General features: G+C 46.3%; 1 protein-coding gene across 1 annotated transcript in view; it reads right to left on the reverse strand.

Moving 5' to 3' along the window:
- Window positions 1-6401: 6401 nt before the first annotated feature.
- TIA1 (TIA1 cytotoxic granule associated RNA binding protein) overlaps window positions 6402-21399 on the reverse strand; it is a 45314-nt gene continuing 30316 nt past the window's right edge. The window contains exons 11-13 of the mRNA XM_073569085.1: window positions 17056-17179; window positions 8353-8498; window positions 6402-6652 (exon numbers count right to left, since the gene is read on the reverse strand). Coding sequence (XP_073425186.1) covers window positions 6526-6652; window positions 8353-8498; window positions 17056-17179 — 397 coding nt within the window. The 3' untranslated portion in view covers window positions 6402-6525. The remainder of the gene's footprint in view (window positions 6653-8352; window positions 8499-17055; window positions 17180-21399) is intronic.

The following is a 21399-nucleotide window of genomic DNA, read 5'->3' on the forward strand; positions in this document are numbered from 1 at the left end:
CATGAGTAGAGTTGTCAGAAGAATGGCGCACAGTGACAAAGCCAAGGCTCACTGATGTGCATGGGGCACAACGTCTGGCCCATCTCATCCAAACAGCTACGAGCAGAAATTGTTGTATATGGGACTGGGTAGCCACAGATCAGTGAGAATAGCCATGCCGACCTGTTTATCACCTACAATGGGTATGAGCATTATAATGAGCAATGGAAGGCGGTGGCTGTAGCATTCAACATGTTCAAATTCCACTTTTTTTTTTCTGGGTAATGACACAATTGAAAGGTCTTGGACAATCATTTTCTGATCTGAACAAAAATGTGTTAATCCTATATTAGCGTTCTTCTCCTGTAGCGGTCTAGAAGAGTTGTGTGCATCTCATGAAGAAACTCAATCCAGGCGCCATGAGCATTTTGCAGATCTCGCCGCTGCTCTCACATCCACGTTCGTGAGATTTGCTCGACAGCAAATCTTTTTCTTTAAGACTGAGAACAATCATTGTATAAAAGGAAGTAGTCCCCAAATTTCCAGTGAATAAAAAAGATAGTGCTAAGCTTAGCGCAAGGCCAGAATTGGTGATTGACTTCTATCTTGGTGTTTCAGTATCATGTACCACCCCATAATGCTGGGCATAAAGGCGCTCATACACAAGACATCGGTCATCTTAAATTGTGCAAATATCTAGTTCTCCAAAATACAATGATTTGGAAGTCTCTCATAGCCATATTCATGACAGTACACAAATCAGATGAACATAGGACATTTTTTCCATTTGAAAAAATTATGTCACTTAGAAATTGATGGCATCAACACATCTGAAAAATCTGGGACAGGCCCAGATATGACATTCTGTAGACTGGCCCATGTTTGGCTGTTGTAGGATTCTACCTGCTGAACTATCCTGGGTCTTCTCTACCGGATTTTTTGTTTTATGATTAAGTTTCCCAGTGGCTCAGTGGTTAGCACTGCAGCCTTGCAGCGCTGGGGTCCTGGGTTCAAATCCCTCCAAAGGCAACATCTGCAAGGAGTTTGTATGTTCTCCCCGTGTTTCCTCTCACATTCCAAAGACATACGGATAGGGAATTTAGATTGTGAGCCCCAATGCCAGTTTTTCACCTGAATCTTTTTTCTGCAAAGCCATGCTGGTGTAATTGCCTTGCTGAAATATGCATGTCCTTCTCTGAAAGACATTGTCTGAATATATGCTGTTTCTACGTATTGCACCCGCCCTTTTTGCGCTATTGCACCCGCCCTTTTTGCTCTGTGCCGAGCGCACAAAAATGCAACACAGTGCGTTTGGCACACGTAGGCGTAGCGCAAAAAGGGCGCATGTGCCGGCAAAAACATACCAGCGCACAGCCAGCGTACCCTATGCTAAATATAGGGTACGCAGGTCACATGCAGCGTCATGCGACAAGAGGAGCTGACCGGAGGGGGCGGAGCTTAGCGGCGGCCCTGCGCCTCCTAACGCAAGTCTGAACGTAGCCTTACCTGCGGTTATACAGTCATGTCACGTTGTTGAAAATTGACCTGCAGCTGTTTTTCACTAGTATCATTTACTTTTCCAGCCTTTTGTTAACCCTGTACCAATTTTTTTTTTTTTTAAATGTGTTTCCAACATCAGTTTCTAAAGGAGTTACTCTTCCAAAGAAACAGAAAAATGTCCCAACTTTCAACCTCTGATATGTTGTTATGAAGAAAATATGGCTGTAAGACTTTTTCCAGATTATTGCATTTTTGTTTTCTTTACACTCAACACAGCATCTCAACGTTTTTAGGAGTAGGGGTTATACTCACCTGCAATTTTTATTATTTTTGTTTTTAAATGGAAAAATGGCATAAGAAAACTGGCATTAGTCCAACTCCTGCAGGACCACAGAATCTGGCATGTTGAAATCCAACCCAATCTTTCCATCACCTCCTCCTCTGTCATTGGGGAGTCAGGAGAAAGATGAAAATACTGGTCAACCCATACAGCCATCTTCTTGATGTTTCTGGAATGCCCCTTTCAAGAAATTGCTCCTCTCAACTTAGGGTATGTTCACATGAATTTCTGCACCTATGGGATCCAAGAAGTATTGTTTCTCCTTGCAGAGATTGATATGCTAAGCATGCCGAGATGAGGAGACTTAAAGCCGCAATCGGCAAATTGAGATTCTGGTTTGGCTTTTATCAAAAGTCATGTGACAAGGCTCATAAAAGGGTCGACATTGACTTTTAGGATTGCTACTTCCAATAGGTGGCACTAGAGTTCTAGTCCTCTTCCTCTCTGAAGAGACAATTTGCATATTTCCCAGAGGAGCATTGCAGCTTTAAGTCTCCTCATCTCGGCATGCTTAGCATGTCAATCTCTGCAAGGAGAAACAATATGTGTGTGGCCTCTCTCACAAAGCCAATCCAGATCTCACACTTTGCACTGATGAGGGCCAGTACCCTGAAACACTCTGCAAATTGAGATTCTGGTTTGGCTTTTATCCAAAGTCATGTGACAAGGCTTGTTAAATGGTTGACATTGACTTTTAGGATTGCTACTTCCAACAGGTGGCACACATCCTATTTATGTGCTGCAGAACAATGATTTTTTCTTTATTTCCCCAGCTTATGTTACCCAAGAAACAAAGTTTTTGCTGAAATGTGCATTCGTTGGAACATTTGTTCACAATAATCGAGCAGTATTAATACAGCTTAAGTGAAATACCACTTATTACAGCTGTTTTTACTGATGTGTTAGCAGGAAAAAACACAGCATAAAATTCATGCATTTTTCCAATTGATTAAGGCCGGTTTCACACTAGCGCATTTTCAGCGCGCGCACGGCCGTGGGTAGCTCCGCCCCCGATCCGGCTCTCTGCCCGGCGTGCCCGCCCCTTCCTTGTAGCGCCGCCTCCTAGCGGACAGCGGCGCCTGCGATCGGCGCACCCTATCTTTAGCATAGGGTGCGCCGATCGTGCGCAGGCCGTGCGCTAGTTGCGCTTTGACCTGCGCTGCGCACTTTTGACGGTGCGCCGTGCGCGCCAAAATCAAACTTTTCGGATTTTGGCGCGCACGGCGCACCGTCAAAAGTGCGCAGCGCAGGTCAAAGCGCAACTAGCGCACGGCCTGCGCACGATCGGCGCACCCTATGCTAAAGATAGGGTGCGCCGATCGCAGGCGCCGCTGTCCGCTAGGAGGCGGCGCTACAAGGAAGGGGCGGGCACGCCGGGCAGAGAGCCGGCTCGGGGGCGGAGCTACCCCCGGCCGTGCGCGCGCTGAAAAAGCGCTAGTGTGAAACCGGCCTAATATGGGTAAAAGCTGCAGGAAAAAACACTGAAATAACTGGTGTAAGTTTGCAAGGAAAAGAAATAAGCAACATGTGCATGGGACTTCAGGAATCTCATTCACTTTGCTGGCATTAAAAAACCCTTGAGGTTTTGTGACAAAATCGCAATGTGCACACAGACCGTAACTTGTTATCGCTGATAACGTGCTGACCCGGTAGACTCATGGCGACAGGCCATTCTACTGCATAAATGAAACCCCCCCCAAAAAAATTAGCAGAATCACTTTTTTTCCCCCCTCTTCATTTCATCCCCCCTTGAAATTTTGTGCCCTGCTGTCACTCAAAACTACAACTCATCCTGCAAAAATGAAGTCCTGAACTGGCAAGAGATGGAAAAACAAATTTATGATTGTTGGGGGGGATTGGCTATATCCTAAAGAAGGTAAAGACCTCTTTAAGAACAGATGGGGTATTTTTGACAAGTCTCCATTATATCTTGTGACCAACATCTCTGGCCCAGATGTCACCTCTCTGCTGTCCAGAATCCCGGAGGGTCTATCAGCCATTTCCTCCGTTTTCACCTCTCGCTTTCTAAAACTCAATGTAGACAAAACTGAACTCCTCTTTCCTCCATCTCACGTATCTTCACTACCCGATCTATTACAGTAAACGGCATCACGCTCTCTCCCACACCTGAAATCCGCTGCCTCGGAGTAACTCTCGACTCTGCCCTGTCCTTCAAACCACAGGTCCAAACTCTTGTCAGCTCCTGTCGCCTCCAACTCAAAAATATTTCCAGAATCCGTCCCTTCCTCAGCCCTCAATCTACTAAAACTCTTGTACATGCCATCATCATCTCCCACCTTGACTACTGCGACACTCTCCTCTGTGGTCTCCCTGGTAACTCTCTTGCACCACTCCAGTCTGTCCTCAACTCTTCTGCCCGACTAATCCACCTCTCCCCTCTGCAAATCCCTCCACTGGCTCCCAATTCCCCAATGAATCCAGTTCAAACTACTAACACTGACCTACAAAGCCATCCACAACCTTTCCCCTCACTATATCTCTCAACTAATCTCCCAATATCTTCCCTCACATAATCTTCGATCCTCTCAAGACCTCCTACTCTCCTCCACACTTATTCGTTCCTCACACAACCGCCTCCAAGATTTCTCCCGAATATCCCCCATCCTCTGGAACTCCATGCCTCAACACGTCTGATTATCCACCACCCTCGGATCCTTCAAACGGAACCTGAAAACCCAACTTTTCAGGAAAGCTTACAGCCTGCAATAACCATTCTGCCTCCTCATCACCACCAGAGCTGCTGCACCCCCGACCTTCTGTCTCTTCCCCACTATCCCGTAGAATGTAAGTCCGCAAGGACAGAGTCCTCTCTCCTCTGTACCAGTCTGTCATTGTAAATTTGTTTATTGTTAACGATATCTATAATTTTGTATGTAACCCCTTCTCACGTACAGCACCATGGAATTAATGGTGCTATAGAAATAAATAATATCTCCCTCAGATCTCTGGGGGGGTGCAAGCTCTACAGCCAATTAGCAGGACGCCGATTGTCAGGCAAGTGCTAAAGAAAATGTTACACATGAGCCGGAGACCTGGCCTCACTGCAGGAAGTGGGTATAAGGTCCAAGTGTTGGACAACCCCTTTAAGGCCTCACGGCACCACGAACAGTGCCGTGGAGCTTCCTACTAAAGAGGCCATGTGCTTCTATAAAATATGTACCTTTGATCTATAAAGCTACAGTATGCAGGTGTAGTGATGTAAACCAGATCCATAATAAAACCATGTGCTCAAGGCTTAATGCCAAGACTTGCCAGATATACAAAGTACCACTGAAGTGTACCAATAAGTGATGAGCAAGCATGCTCGTAGCCCAACAAGAGTGTCTTTGGCGTGCTAGAATATAATTTTCTAATCCCAGCGTCTGCGTGTCTCACAGCTGTTCGACAGCCTCAACACATGCAGGGATTGTCTAGCCCAAAACGCGCAGAGACTAGACATAGCATTCGAGCGCACCAATGATACTGTTAGCACACGAGCATGCTCGCTCAGCACTAGTACTAATCAATGAATATTGACATTATGCCATATTTTTCCTCCAAAGTTTTCCAAGCAATCAAGAAAGATGCAAACATAACCAACAATGATCATTAAGAATTTCACGGTTCAGGGTTTCGTTTTTTCGTTTTTTTTAAATCTTTTAATTACACAGGAATATAATACTTCCCGTCCGTTCCCAAACAAGTCTCGTTTATCACCGAAGATAAAAATCCTTGAGAAATAAACCCGGTGAGGATTAATTCCTAGGCACCTTCTTGACAGAAAAGAAACAAAAACTAAACAAAAAAAAAACAAAAAAAACCCCATGGAATTAGAAATATCAGAGATATTGGTTTATCACATACAGGCTCAGATCATGTCACTTTTTTTTTTGTTTTTCTAATGAAAAAGTTTTACATGTTCAAATCGGAGAGTGATCGAAGCCCTCGACTTATTCAGAAACTTTATAAGGCGAACAGGAAAACAAAAAAAAAAAAGGAACCTATTAAAAATGGTCGATATTCACATGAATGTAAACAAAAAAGGGGACAAGAATTGCAGACAGTGTATACAATCTGAACAATATGAAAGCATCTTTTTTTTCAAAGGCTTCATCTGAAGGAAAATTAAAAAAGAAAAAAAAAAAAAAAAAAAAGAAAAATGTAACCTTCACAAACACAGTGTCACAAATTTTGTACAGTTAGATTTATAATACATCTCAAATCATTCTAGGAATGCACGCTAAAACTGCACACTACTTCAGTGAAAGAAAAAAGAAAATAGACTTTGTGCAATTTGCTGCCCAAAATGGCAGTGATCCCTGCATTGTATTTTTTTTTTTGTTTTTTATTATTTCAAAAGGATCTTAACCCCTTTCAAAGCCAAAAGGTGTAGGCTAGCAAGGCTTGGCTGTTCTCCTCAAGAGAGACCGGGTTAAGTAACAGTTACATGTACATATAAAAAAAAAATTAAAATAATGGAAAAAGGAAGGCAAAAATTGGCAAACATCCAGCATCTCTAGTATTTTTTTTTGTAAGTTTGTGTTGTAATCGGGTGGATGATAATGTCATGATTAAAAAAATGTTACTTTCTGTTGTTTTAATAAATATTCTGTTTCTGACATCTGCACTGACATGATTACAGAATGGTATCAAAGTAAACAACTGGGCCCGCAGCGGGCCGCCGGGTGCGTGTGAAGTCCTTCCTCTCATTGCGTTTGGTATCCAGCCATACGATAGCCTGTTTGGTTTGTGATCAAGGTCCCATTCTGACCGGGGGTAGGTTGCACGCCATAATTTGGTCCCATCCATGCTGTTGCAGATGATGGTGTTTGACTGCGAACAAGAAAGAGATTTTACATATGTGTAAGACATACTCACCTTCATTGTAAAATGTTATGTATGAAAACAAGTGTTAATGAAAGTGTTGGATTTGCCGACAGAAACCAGATTTGCATATGAATGCAGAAAGGAATTGATCTGTGTGGATGCGATGGATAGAAATGATCGTCAGTTTCTTTATTCGAGGCCCATTGCACATAATACGTTAAATTTTGCTTAGTCCAAGTGGGTATTATTAGAGAGTTTTCACTGGGAGTGTGCTCTTCTTCTCCCTCTATGATCTAGACCAATCATAAGCAGGCAGCAACACACTAGAGAAAGAACAAGTCCCCACCTCCAACAGCTTAGGTTTCACGGTGTGAGAGATGTAATGATACAACTTTGATCTCTTTGTTGAACCTCCGCCATGATTAGAAAGTGCTGGATGATTACAGCACACCTTTCAAATAGGGTTCCTACAGGGGAAGACAGTGCAGCTGAGTTTAGCTGTGTCACATTACAAACCCTTCTATCAGCTTGGTTTCTGACATAGCACTGTCAGCTCTGCTGCATTTCATCTCTCGCTACACTGTCTGTCCAAAGCGGAGTCACACTTATGTCTGCTGTGCTCACAGCATCTTGTAATTGCTCTGTAAAGAGTACAGAGCTGAGTGTCATTACATCTCACATAGGAGAAACTTGTGGCGTTCTCACTGCAAAGCAATTACAAGTTTCCCGTAGCGCAACAGACAAAAGTGTGATAATGACATTCCAGGCAAGCAGTTTCATGGGGTGAAGAGGCAGAGCGGATAGTGCTACTAGTGCACTTTTTAAATCATGCAGGTTAGACCAGGAGATCAGGGTTGTATCATTGCACCTCACACACTGAGAAACCTAAGCTACTGGGCAGCGTGTTCTTGCTCTATCATGTTGCTACCTGCTTATGATTGGACTGTATCATACAGGGAGAAGTACACCCCCCAGTGAAAGCTATCTGACTAGAGAGCTTTGAGCTTCTGGAGAATCTCAACATGACCCTTTAACCTAGTTTCACCTGTACAGCAGTGCTCAGGTCATCTAAGGAGACGCAGCCAGTAAAAGCGGTGTTGCTGCTGTTCATTCTCAGGACTAGTGGGGTCCCAGATTTAGAGGCCACTACATTATAAGATGTTAATAACCAATTTAAAAACACTTCAATAAACCTTTTGAAACTAGTAACAACCATTTTAAATCTTTGATGGATTTGGTTTGAGATGCGCAAAAACCTAATTATTTCTATATATGCACAAACATGCAAACATATGTAATTACATATGTATAACCCAAGTCTGAACACAACTATAAATCAGCCGTGATGGGCAGATTTTGTCCCCAACATGACTAATGGTTTGTGCACATGGCATCTTATAGGCTGTCGTTTTTTTTTTTTTTTAAGATTTTCAGATTTTTTTTTCCAGTCTTTTACTCTAAATTTTCAGGTATAAAAAGCGTGCGTCTTCAGCTTGTATGGTTTGGACACTTGACTGCTTCAGGGTTTCCAAACGTGACATAACATGAACCATGTGCACTTTAGTGGCTGTCATTCAGATTCCAAAAAGGAATCTGCCTGAAAAGGATGCCATGTGCGCATAAGCCTTAGTTGGCTGAGGGCAGGATATTCCTGCAGAGCAGAGTAAATGCACAGCAGCCGTTCACAGATGCTATTACACACTTACCTAAATCCCTGCTGATTCCACGCTTGGCCATATACTCCATAAGCAGGCACCTGCCAACCATTGGGCATATACTGGCCTATTTGCTGGGTACCACCATACCACTGCCCCCACTGTCCATAGGGAGGAGGAAAGCTAATTTGGCTTTGCTGAGGCAAAAAAAAATAAAAAAAAGTTTGAGAAATGCAGAACACAGTAAATTAATTTAACAATAGATGGTGCAGAAACCTGGGTAATCCCGCATGCAAGAAAACCAGGTTAAAGGGAATGGTCAGTAGGATAAATCCTCCTAAGCCGTTCATAATAACATGAAGATTATGGGAAGGTGAATGAAATGAAATGATATCTTAAAATCCACATTTTTCTTATATGTGAATGAGCGGTTACTATCTATGGGCCGGACACTGATCTGCAGGAGAATTTACCTCCAGAGATTACTTTATATAAATGGAGACATTACCCGTGTGAGACATGTAACACAGGAGAACTGAACTTTGTCTTTTTACAAACACGTTTGCTGCAGCTCTCACAGCTCTGCTGTATTACAACCCTATCAACCTGTGAGATAGAAGCTGAGAGGAACCTGCAGATGTGTCAGGTATAATCACACACAGCTCTGCAGTGAGATCATGAGAGGAGAGAGCGGCCATCACACTGGTAACTCCCCCTTCTGGAGGCAGAGTTATATTACGGGCATTGTCCTTCCCGTCGTGTGGAAGAGGTCATTTACATAAAGTGATAAATGAGGATTTATCCACAACAAGGCATCTGATGTGAGACACACAGGTAGGACTTATTTCAGCATTCTATAACCCATATTAATAGTTTAAATAGGTCAAATGTGGTGACAAGTTCCCTTTAAGGGCACCTTCACACATTCTGTATTTGTAAGCCAAAACCAGGAGTGGGTGATAAATACAGAAGTGGTGACGTGTTTCTATGATTGTTTCTCTCCTGGTTTTGGCTTACAAATACTGATGTAAAATACTGATCAAATACTGAGTGTGAACATGGCCTAATACCAGAACACACTGAGAAATGACCTTATAGTCAGCGGCCTTGAAACATAAGTAAAAAGACATTTGTAAACAGATTATATACATCTACAGTTCCAAAGGGTCCATAAAGCAGAGATAAGAGCAGCTACATAGTGTGGGCATCACACGGTACAGCGGTCATCTGTTCATGCAGAAGACACTGGTTACTGGAAGCTTTCTCTATCTAACAGCAGCCCCAGATCTGAGACCATCAGGCAAACCCCCCCCCCCCACTGTTTAATGCACCCTTTTCTCAGATAAAGGGGCTCTATAGCAATAGGTGGAAGAAAGATCTTGTAAATTGTAATCAGGGCTGTGGAGTCGGAGTCTAAGCCCATTTTGGTGGAGTCTGAGTCAAGAGTCGGTGCCATGGAAATTGAAGAGTCGGAGGTTTGGCTTACTGACTCCACAGCCCTGATTGTAATGGGACATTTTTTTATTCACCTTGAACCCCTTTAAGCTTTCTTTATACACTAGGCGATATTAAAGAAGCCCTCCTGACAAATCTGTGTAAACGTGTGTGTAGTTGCATTAAAATACTTACCAATTGTTGGTTCCCCGGTTTCCTGTAATCCTCATCTTCGCAGGTCCAGACAAGGACAAGTGTGGGGGTCAGTGCTAATTATGGTTGGAGCCTCAGTACGAGCCTCGAGTTACAGTACATTATAGAAATGACTTCTGGCCAACACACAAACCCACTGAGTGATCCGGCGAGAAAGAATTGAAGTCACGCGAGTCAGAAGAGGACAAGAGAAACCCTGGAAATCGGCAAACATTGTAATACAACTACACGAAGATTTAGAAATGTTTAAAGGGACCGTCAGCAGAGAATGACTGCTCAAACTAAGTTGGTGCTTCACAGCGTGGCCAATCATTTATACACACCTTCCCACCTGCTTGTTTTCCCTAAATCTCCATCTCCCCTCTTCTTTGTTCGACAGCTCTTGCTTCACAGCGCCAGAGAAGGGTGGAGATGGAGGGAAACAAAGCAGGAGGGAAGGTGCATTACAAATATTTGACCTCGCCATGAAGCACCGAGTGCCTGTACTTGGTCTGAAAGAGTCACTTTAAAGGAATAAAAGTTGTCAGGAGGGCTTCTATAATACGGTGTCAAGAAATGACAAATAGGGATTTTTGTGTACTCACCGTAAAATCCTTTTCTCCGAGCCAATCATTGGGGGACACAGACAGTGGGTGTTATGCTGCTGGCCACTAGGACGCTAAGTAAACCAGAAAAAACGTTAGCTCCTCCCCTGCAGTATACACCCTCTCGCTGGCTGAGATTTCTCCAGTTCGGTGAAAAAAGCAGTAGGAACATAAACAGTCAATAGTAAACCATAACTAAGTCAAAGCCTAAGAATGCTACAGTGAGCCCATAGGCTAAACAGGGTGGGTGCGGTGTCCCCCAATGATTGGCTCGGAGAAAAGGATTTTGTGAGTGGGTCTCTCCTGGAGGGAGAATGACCAACCCACGGGAAGTGTCCAAGATCATTCCTAAAAGGGAAATCTGCTGAGACGGTTTTTGGAAAGATTTTTCAAAGTTTATCTTCCACCCCAGGTGAGAAAGTTTATTTACTGTTATCCATGGATTCCTCGCAGGCTGGAAGGGACGAACCCTTGATGAGCAGGCCGTCCGGATACGGTAACACCACCACTCCCCGAGAGTGGAGAATGGCCATGACAGCCGCCATGACCTTGGTAAAGACCCTGGGGGCGGTGGCGAGTCCGAAGGGCAAGGCAACGAACTGGAAGTGTTCCTCGTGAATTGCAAAACGCAGGAACTGCTGGTGGGACGGGCAGATCGGAATGTGAAGGTAAGCGTCCTTGATGTCGATGGATGCTAGGAACTCTCCTTTTTCCATGGAAGCGACAACTGATCGGAGAGATTCCATTCGGAATCGCCGTACCTTGACAAACTGATTTCACAGTTTGAGATCCAGAATGGGTTGCATCGTCCCGTCCTTTTTTGGAACCACAAAAAGGTTTGAATATAATCCCCTGAATCTTTTGCGATGAGGGACCGGTGTTATGATGAGTCACCGAAGGAGGAAAAAACAAAATACCAGCTAAGTCCAGAAAAACCAGAGAGGTTGGCAGCTATCGGATTGCAGACCCCTGAACCTATCACAACAACTAGCAGTAGCCGTGGGGGGTTCCTACGGTGCCCTAGACCCCTCGATCACAGCCGGAGAACTATATAGCCTAAAGACAGAAAGGGGAAAAACTAAACTGCCCCAGAGCAGACCCCAAAGCAATAGGCAGCCCCCAACATATAATGACGGTGAAGCAAGATAAAAACACTAACACAGATAGAAAGATAGGTTGAGCAAATGATGGGGCCCAAGCTAACTACATAGGACAGGATAGGAAAGCTGCTGTCTGCCATCCGCAAAAACCCTATCAAAATGAGCCAACCGACTGATAGGAAAAACAGGCCCTGAAGTTGCTAGGCTTCAAAAGACTATATCAGCACTCAGGTATATTCTGAAGACAGAGCAAAATATCAACAGATCAGAGACAAAAATGGAATTCAGCTCACCCCCGGCCAGGGATGGCAGAACTCCCAAAAAACAAGGCAAAACAAAAACAAAACTTAGCTTTGAGATGCAGGAATCAGACTGGTCTCCAAGAATCCAGCAGGAAAATCACCAGCCAGGAAGAAGGGCGTCGGCAGCCTTATATCCAGTCCTCAATTCCAGCCACCCAGTCATCATCTAGCTGCCCAGGTGTTTGGTAATCAGTCTCACTACCTTCCTTCACTAGAGGAGGGAGTTCATCAGACCTCAATGGTGAAGGGAAAAATGAACTCACAACAGACCGGAATGATGACTCCGTCCCTTAGCAGAGCCTGAACAGCCCGAAGGAAGGCTCTTGTCTTTTTCTTGGTGGGAGAGAAAAGGAAAAACAGAGTTGGAGGGGGAGAAGATAATTCTGTCTTGTATCCGGAGGACACCAGCTCCCTGACCCACTTGTCGTCATTGGGTAGATCTATGAGATCTGGCTCCCCTACATCCAGAAGCCCTAGGCCTGGGTTTCCAAGAGCGGTTAGGTCTGTATGAGACCTTGGAGCCTCTGTCTCCGCACGGGGACCGACCTGATCCAGAAGAGAAGGTAGAGGAGGACCAACCAGAACTGTTGCGAGAAGATCGAAAACGCGTTGGCTGTTAGTTGCGAAACGGCCGAACAGCTTCTTTTGTTGAGGAAGGAATTTACTTTTTCCCCCGGTAGTATCAGAAATGAGCTGGTCCGGTTTTTCTCCAAAAAGATGACCCATTTGAAAGGGGAGAGAAGTCAATGATCTTTTAGGTGTGGCATCCGCCCGTCAGCCGCGGAGCCATAGAACTCTTCTAATGGAGATCGCATTAGCGGCAGTTTGAGCGGCGCAATTGGCGGCATCAAAAAAAGCATCTACTACAAAGTCCGCTGTGTGAACTATCTGCCTGGCGACAGTGGTTGCCTCCGGAGGAAGATTAGTGCCCTGGAAGGAAGTAATCAAGACTTCTGCCCAAGCGGCCATTGCCTTAGTGACCCAAATTGCTGCGAAAGATGGTAAAAGCGCTGCTCCTGAAGCTTCAAAAAAACTGAACGGGCAAGGTAGTCAATTTGACGATCGGAGGGGTTTCTGACTGAGGAACCCTCAGAAAGAGATAGGAGCGTTTTAGAAGCAAGACGCGATACAGGAGGGTCCACCGGAGGGGACTGTAACCAATCCTACATTAGATCTGGATGAGAAGGATATTTAGCCTGAGTAGACTTTTGACCTGTGAACCGCTTATGTGGCCGATCCCTATGTTTCTGGACGGCTGGTAAATAACCTGCGCACACGCTAGGTTTTCTTAAATGAGATAAGAGTGTGCTGGAACGGGAATGTTTTCCTCATCCAACCTCAGAATCCTGTTGACTGATTCTGTAAGAGAATCAAGCGACTCTTGATCAGTTGGGGGATTCTGAGGGGCAGACGAGTCAGATTCGAAATCAGAGTCGTGCTCGCTGTGAACCTCAGGAGAGGGAGAGCGAGACAGGAGTTGCCGATGCTGACGGGCGAACGTGACTAGGGGACGCGTCATGGGTCCGCTTTCTAGAGTCCTGACCATCCCTTGGACGAGTATGGCCCCTGCTGATGGACGGTTCCCGGCCGACGCCAGAGCCCCCCTCGGGAGGTAAGGACGCTTTCTGACGTAAAGAGTCCTCCCGGAGGGAGAATATAGCCTGGGTCACCGACCATGACAGGGACACAGCCCCCTCAAGGGTACTAAACGCAGGAGACCCGTCAGCAGCGGCGGCGGATGTTGGAGCGCAGGACAGGGCGCAGTCCAGGTCACAGTCTGTGCATAATGGATTAGTCTGTGCACTGGGTAAGGCAGACTTGAAAGTGCTACACACGGTAAAAAACGCAGTGTGCTTCTTAACAGCCCGTTTAGCCTCCTTCGATTGAGGCATAACGCTCCTGAAAGGGTTAGCAGCAGAGTGTCTGCAGCTGCAGGGAATGTGCCGGGAAGGCGTTAAGCTTTAATCTGAGGGCAGATGCAGCTTACCCACGGTCCTGTGCTGTGTCCCCCGGGAGGAAAAACAGTGGCCCTGTGGTGTCACCCGGTATCAGGCTGTCCAGAGCAGGCATGGCGCTCCTGAAAGGGTTAACGGCATTTGAAGACATGGCCGCACAACATTAGAATTGCGCGTCTCGTAAGTAAAGAGAAGCGCCAAGAGGAGGGGGCGGCGACGTTAGCTCAGGCGGCGCTGTTCAAATTGCAGCCTAGTGGGCTGGAAAAGCCGGGGACTAAATTTTTGGCCTACCCGAGCGCGCGGTGGTGGGTGGGGTCCGCGATGGGGCGCCGATGCACCGCCGCTGACGTTAAGGGCAGGTCCCGACCCCATACCTCCAACTCCTGCTCTCAGGCGGATCGTCGCTGTCCGGGGTCTTCCAGCTGCAGGTGTGTGTCTCATCCTCCGGGCGATGTAGCAGAGCTGAAGGAGGTCTTAAAGGGGTATTGCTCAATCAATCCACCCTGTGGTAGGGGGATGGAGAGCTCTGGGGCTGATTCAGGGCATCCAAAAAAGCGCTGCTCAAGTCCTTTTCCATGCACTCCTGTGCTACGTCCTATTGCGCTTGCCCTCGTATCCGTGGAGTACCGACTGTAAGGGAACCATCGTCAGAGGAATCAGCCCCATTCGTCGCAGGAAAGCGTACGGGGAGGTATACTCCGCATGCCTGCCTGTTGTTGGTTCGGGGGAGAGCAGGCCGTAGAAAGGAACTGTCGCCCCCTTCACTCCGTTAATTAAAAAATAAAAATTTACAGAAAATTCAAAAATAAAATAAAAACGGTGGGGTTTGAAACCCAAGTGCCTCCTACAGACACTAAGCAAAGAACTGGAGAAATCTAAGCCAGCGAGAGGGTGTATACTGCAGGGGAGGAGCTAACTTTTTTTCTGGTTTACTTAGTGTCCTCCTAGTGGCCAGCAGCATAACACCCACTGTCTCTGTGTCCCCCAATGAGGTGTAGGAGAAATTAATGATAGGTATGCCATTTTTACTAGCTAGCCAGAGACATTTAGGAAATGTCAATGCAGTAAAACTGGTTTATGCTACCGGTGGAAGGTATACTGGGGAGATGCCAGGAGTGAAACAGAACTGTGCCCATGTAAGCCTACGTTCACATGTCCAGAAATCATCCTTTAGAACAGATCCAGCAGCAATCCGTTATCTTTACAGACAACTTTTTTTTGTCCAACAGAAAACTGAATATGACAGGATGTTTTTAAAAATTCACGTCTATGGATAACAACCACTAAATTGCCATCCTTTTTTCTCCATTTGTACCAGACCGTTTATTTTTTTGCTTAGAATGGATGGTTGCCTGACATTTCACATGTCCAGTAATCATCTGTTTGAAACTGATCCATAGACTTAAAAAAAAAACCACAACAGATCCAGTAGAAATCAGTTTTTTAGCCAGACAAGAAAATTGTTTCTGTAAAGATAATGGATTGGTGCTGGATCTGTTTCAAAGGCATGATTACTGGCAGTGTTAACTCCGCCTAACAGATCATAGTCCTGGAGCAGGTCCGGGTGTCAGTAAGCGGGTAGGTCTGATCCATATGAATACCCAGATCTTACTCTCCCTATGTGCCTAGATTTACACACGTGGTCAAAATTGTTGGTATCCCTCGTTTAATGACAGAAAAACCCACAATGGTCACAGAAATAAAGTGTGTCTGACAAAATTAATAAATCAAAAACACATCACAGGTGTCTACAATCTTGGAGTCAGTGAGTGGGCCTGTGTAGAGGGCTACAAACACTCACTGTGCTGTTTGGGGACATGGTGTGTATCACACTCAACATGAACCAGAGAAAGCGAAGGAAAGAGTTGTTTCAGGAGATTAGAAAGAAAATTATAGACAAACATGTTAAAGGTAAAAGTTATAAAGACAATCTCCAAGCAACTTAATGTTCCTGTGACTACAGATGCACATATTACTCAGAAATTTAAGCTCCATGGGATTGTAGCCAACCTCCCTGGATGGATAATACGAATGGTAACAAAAGCGCCCAAAAAAAACTTCTAAACAGCTTAAAGGTGAACTTCAAGCTCAAGGAACATCAGGGTCAGATCACCACCTGTCGTATGAGCCAAAGTGGGAGACAACCAAGGAGGACACCATTGTTGAAAAAGAAAAAAAATCAAAAAAGCCAGACTGGAATTTGCCAAACTACATGTTGACAACCCATAAAGCTTCTGGGAGAATGTGCTGTGGACAGATGAGACAAAAATGGAACTTTTTGGCAAGGCACATCAGCTCTATGTTCACAGATGGAAAAATGAAGCATATCAAGAAAAGAACACTGTCCCTACTGTACTGTGAAACACGGAGGAGGCTCTGTTATGTTCTGGGGCTCCTTTGCTGCATCTGTCACAGGGTATGTAGAATCTGTGCAGGGAACAATGAATTCTCAAGACTATCAAGGGATTCTAGAGAGAAATGTGCTGCCCAATCTCAGAAAGCTTGGTCTCAGTCGCAGGTCATGGGTCTTGCAACAGGGATAATGACACAAAACACACAGCTAAAAACACCCAAGAATGGCTAAGAGGATAATATTGTATTCTGAAGTGGCCTTCTATGAGCCCTGACCCAAATCCTATTGAGCATCTTTGGAAAGAGCTGAAACATGCCGTCTGGAAAAGGCAACCTTCAAACACGAGACAACTGGAGCAGTTTGCTCTTGAGGAGTGGGCCAAAATACCTGTTGAGAGGTGCAGAAGTCTCATTGACAGTTACAGGAATCGTTTGATTGCAGTGATTGCCTCAAAAGGTTGTGCAACAAAATATTAAGTTAAAGGGTACCTTCATTTCTGACCAGGCCTATTTCATGAATTTTATTTTTTTTTTAATTCTGTGGAAGCATGGTTGAAAAGCAATGTCTGACTTCACTTGTTCATTTTCATTTCATTTTTTTTTATTTATTATTACTTTTGTCAGATTCAAGTTACTTCTTGAACCATTGTGGGGCACCAACAATTTTGACCACGTGTGTACATTTCAGGATCAACACTTTTAAATCTGTTGTAATGTGAGCGGGGCGAAAGAGTAACCATGTGAGTATCCAAGCCATTTGCTACATGCCCTGTACACGGCAGTCCCATAACTCATAAATGAGAGAAAATCTTACCTGTTGCACAGTATTCAGCATGTCAGGCGTCTCTTTGCCCCAGTAACATTTTACCACGTGGCCTTCAATGGTGGTCCCATTCACACTGACTATAGCATGAGCTGCACTTTCATGAGCATTAAACCTATAGACACAAGATTTGCTTAATTACACCCAGTATTCTGTGTGACCAGCGTGACAAAAACAGCAAAAAAAGAAACCCCACAAAATCATTTAATTTTATTTTTTTTTTTACATGTGGTGGGCTTTGAAGAAGATTATAATGTTAAATTACTGTCTATGTCACACAGGTTTGACTAATTCACAATTGTGGAAATGGATGGCACGGTATTTGGGGTTGCAGGGTAATGGCGGATAAAAAGGAGATTTTTGTGTACTCACCGTAAAATCTCTCTCTTAGCCTCTAATTGGGGGGACACAGAACCATGGGTGTTATGCTGCTGTCCACTAGGAGGCGACACTATGCATCTGAAAAAGATTAACTATGGCTCCTCCTCTGCAGTATACACCCCTGGACGGCGTCAGCCTTCTCCAGTTTTATGCAAAAGCATTAGGAGGAACGTAACAGAAATAACATAACCATGCCTGTAAGAAGGCTACTATGCACGAGCTCAAAGAACAATATGAGAACTCAACCATAAACAACGGCCCGTAAAGGCAAGAGGGTGGGAGCTGTGTCCCCAATTAGAGGCTAAGAGAAAGAGATTTTATGGTGAGTACACAAAAATCTCCTTTACTCTGTGCCTCATTGGGGGACACCGAACCATGGGACGTCCCAAAGCAGTCCCTGGGTGGGAAGCAATGGACGAATATCGTGCTAGCAGGTCCCTAAACTTGAGGCACTGCCGCCTGGAGAACCCTTCTACCCAGGCTCGCATCCACTGAGGACTGGGTATGAACACTGCAGTGTCTCGTAAACGTGTGTAGGCTAGTCCAAGTGGCCGCCTTACACACTTGTTGTGCCGAAGCCTGGTGCAGAATGGCCCAGGAGACCCCTACTGCCCACGTAGAGTGTGCCATGATACCGGCCGGAAGAAGGGAACTGTTAAGTCGATAGGCCTCATGTATGGTGGACTTGATCCACCTGGCAAGGGTAGCCTTGGAAGCCGGCAGGCCCTTGTGACGCCTTCCGGAAGAATGAAGAGGGAATCAGACTTCCGGAATGGTGCAGTCCTGGACACGTAAATCCGCAATGCTCTGACGAGGTCAAGCGTATGCAGAGCCTTTGCCACTATGAACCGGACAAAGGGATGGCAGTGAGATTTCCTCATTAAGGTGAAAGGTGGACACAACCTTCGGAAGGAAGGATGGTACAGTACAGAGAACCACCCTGTCCTGGTGAAAAGCTAGGAAAGGCCGTGTGCAGGAAGTGCTGACAATTCCGACACTCTGCGTAGCGAGGTGATTGCCACTAGAAAAACCACTTTCTGTGACAGAATGCAGAGTGGAACTTCTTTAAGGGGTTCGAAGGGTGGTGCCTGCAATGCTGTCAGGACCAGGTTGAGGTCCCACATTTCCAGTGGACGTCTGTAGGGGGGAACCAATTGGGAAACTCCCTGGAGGAAAGTCCTTACTTGCGGTTTGGTAGCAATGCGCCTTTGAAAAAGGACTGAAAGCGCTGACACCTGACTCTTAAGCGAGCCTAGGGATAGATTGGCGTCTAGGCCCGATTGAAGGAAACCTAGTACCTTCGGGAGGGAATAAGGGAGTGGGACTTGTCCATGAGATTCGCACCAGGAAAAGAAAGCTCTCCAGGTACGATAATAAATCTTGGCGGAGGCTGGCTTCCTCGCCCTGATCATGGTCGCAATGACATCCGGTGAGAACCTTGCCTGGGTTAGAATCCAGGTTTCAAGGGCCATGCCGTCAAATTGAGAGCCCCTGAATTCTGATGGTAGAACGGACCTTCTGACAGAAGGTCGTGACGGTTGGGGAGACGCCAGGGGGCGTCTGCTGAAAGTTGTACGATGTCGGCGTACCATGTACGTCTGTGCCAGTCCAGCGCGATCAGGATGGTTGGAACTCCCTCTTGTTTGATCTTCCTCACGACCCTGGAGATCAGGGGGAGGGGTGTAAAGATGTACAGGAGCTGGAACTGGGTCCAGTCCTGGACCAGGGCATCCGCTCCGAGCGACCGCGGGTCGTGTGTCCTGGCCATGAAATTGGAGACCTTGGCATTGAGATGGGATGCCATTAGGTCCACATCCGGGGTTCCCCAGCGTTGACAGATCTGGTAAAAAATTTCGGGGTGGAGAGACCACTCCCCCGAGTCCATTCCTTGCCTGCTGAGGAAGTCGGCTTCCCAGTTTTCCACACCCGGAATGTGGACCGCAGAGTACTGACCTCGTGTCTTCCGCCCAGTGGAGGATATGTGCCATTCTCTCATCGCCTGAGCGCTGCGGGTCCCGCCTTGGTGATTCATATGCCACCGCCGTGGCATTGTCCGACTGTATCCGTATGTGCGAGGCTGCAAGCAAGTGATGAAAGGCTCTCAGTGCCAGGAAGATGGCCCGGATTTCCAGGATATTGATGGGCAAGGTCGCTTCCATTGGTGACCACTTGCCTCGTGCCCTGTGATGTAGGTGCACCGCACCCCAACCTGTCAGGCTTGCATCGGTGGTCAGGACCTTCCATTGACCTGAGAGAAAGGGATTTCCTCGTGCAAGCGCAGTTGGCTTGAGCCACCAATGTAGGGACCTCCTGGTTGACGATGTCAACCGGAACTCCCTGTCGAGGGAGAAGGGATTCCTGTCCCAAGATCTGAGGATGGCTAGTTGAAGAGGCCTTAGGTGAAACTGGGCAAATGGCACTGCCTCCATTGTTGATGCCATCCTGCCGAGGACTCTCATGGCAAACTGGAGAGATCGGGGAGGATTGCGGAGGAGCGTGCAAACTCCCAGACGGAGGGCCAGTGTCTTGTCCTTGGGAAGGAGCACCAGACCCCTGGAGGTGTTGAATAACATTCCCAGGAAGGTTAGAGTCGGACTCGGGGTAGTCGATTTCTGTAGGTTGACTAACCATCCCAGACGACTCAGTGTGTCTATTGTGATTGAGACACTGACCTCGCAGTCCTTGAAGGTGGAAGACTTGATGAGAAGGTCGTCCAGGTACGGAACGACTAGAATGCCTCTGGAGTGTAGAACGTCCATGGTGGCTGCCATGACCTTGGTAAACGTTCTTGGAGCTGTGGAGAGTCCGAACGGGAGGGCAACAAACTGGTAGTGGTTTTGGTTGACCGCGAACATGAGAAACCTTTGATGGGCGGGAGCAACTGGTATGTGCAGATATGCGTCTTGTATGTCTATGGAGGCAAGGTATTCTCCCTGCTCCATGGATGTTATGATGGATCGGAGGGACTCCATGCGGAAATGACGGACCCGTACATATTTGTTGAGCTGTTTTAAGTCTAGTATGGGCCAGACGCTGCCTCCTTTCTTGGGAACTACAAATAGATTGGAGTAGAACCCTCGGAATCTTTCGTTCACGGGAACCGGCACCACGACTCCTGCTTGAAGGAGAGGGGAGACCGCTTGGTGGAAGGCACGAGCCTTGTCTGATGGTGTTGGTGGAACAGAGAGGAAGAACCGGTTCGGTGGACTGGAAGTGAACTCTATCTTGTATCCGGAAGACACCCTGACCCACCTGTCTTCTGTAATAGGCAGCCAGACTTGCTGAAAGAGTAAAAGTCGCCCGCCTACTGGTGGGATGTCTTCTGGAGTTCGTGAGTCATGATGAAGCGAAGTTCTGAGGCTTTCCTCCCTTGGGTTTCGCTTGGCCTACTTTCGACTGCCAAGTCCTGTCCGGTCTCTGCGCCGTCCGTGGGTTGTCCCTGCATGGAGAGCGGTTACGATTTTGCGCTAGGCTCGAGACGGACCAGCCTGAAGAGTTCCGAAAGGATCGGAATCGTGTCTGGTTTCTCCGTTTAAACGTGCGTTTAGGTTTCAGTTGAGGAAGAGAGGTACTCTTACCCCCAGTGGCATTGGATATCATTGTGTCCAACTTTTCGCCGAAATGCCTTCCACTAAGGTACGGAAGATGCGTGAGGGACATCTTTGAGGCCGCATCCGCTTTCCATTCTCGCAGCCAGAGGATACACCGAATCGTAATGTTGTTTGCCGCTATCACCGCTAGACCTCTTGCTGAGTCTAGGGCTGCATGAAGCATGTAGTCTGCTACCACTGCTATCTGAACCGCTTGGTCCGAGAGCCCGGTATTTGAAGCTTGAAGACCCTCCTGCAGTTTTTGGGCCCAAGCCAGGATGGTCTTGGCCGCCCAAACTGAAGCGAACGCAGGCTGCGAAAACTGCTTAGTAAGTATCTTCTGAAACTCATGGTGATTAAGGAA

This window comes from Dendrobates tinctorius, unplaced genomic scaffold (genome assembly GCF_039654945.1).
Source record: "Dendrobates tinctorius isolate UK_male_01 unplaced genomic scaffold, ASM3965494v1 ptg000022l, whole genome shotgun sequence".
Taxonomy (NCBI): domain Eukaryota; kingdom Metazoa; phylum Chordata; class Amphibia; order Anura; family Dendrobatidae; genus Dendrobates; species Dendrobates tinctorius.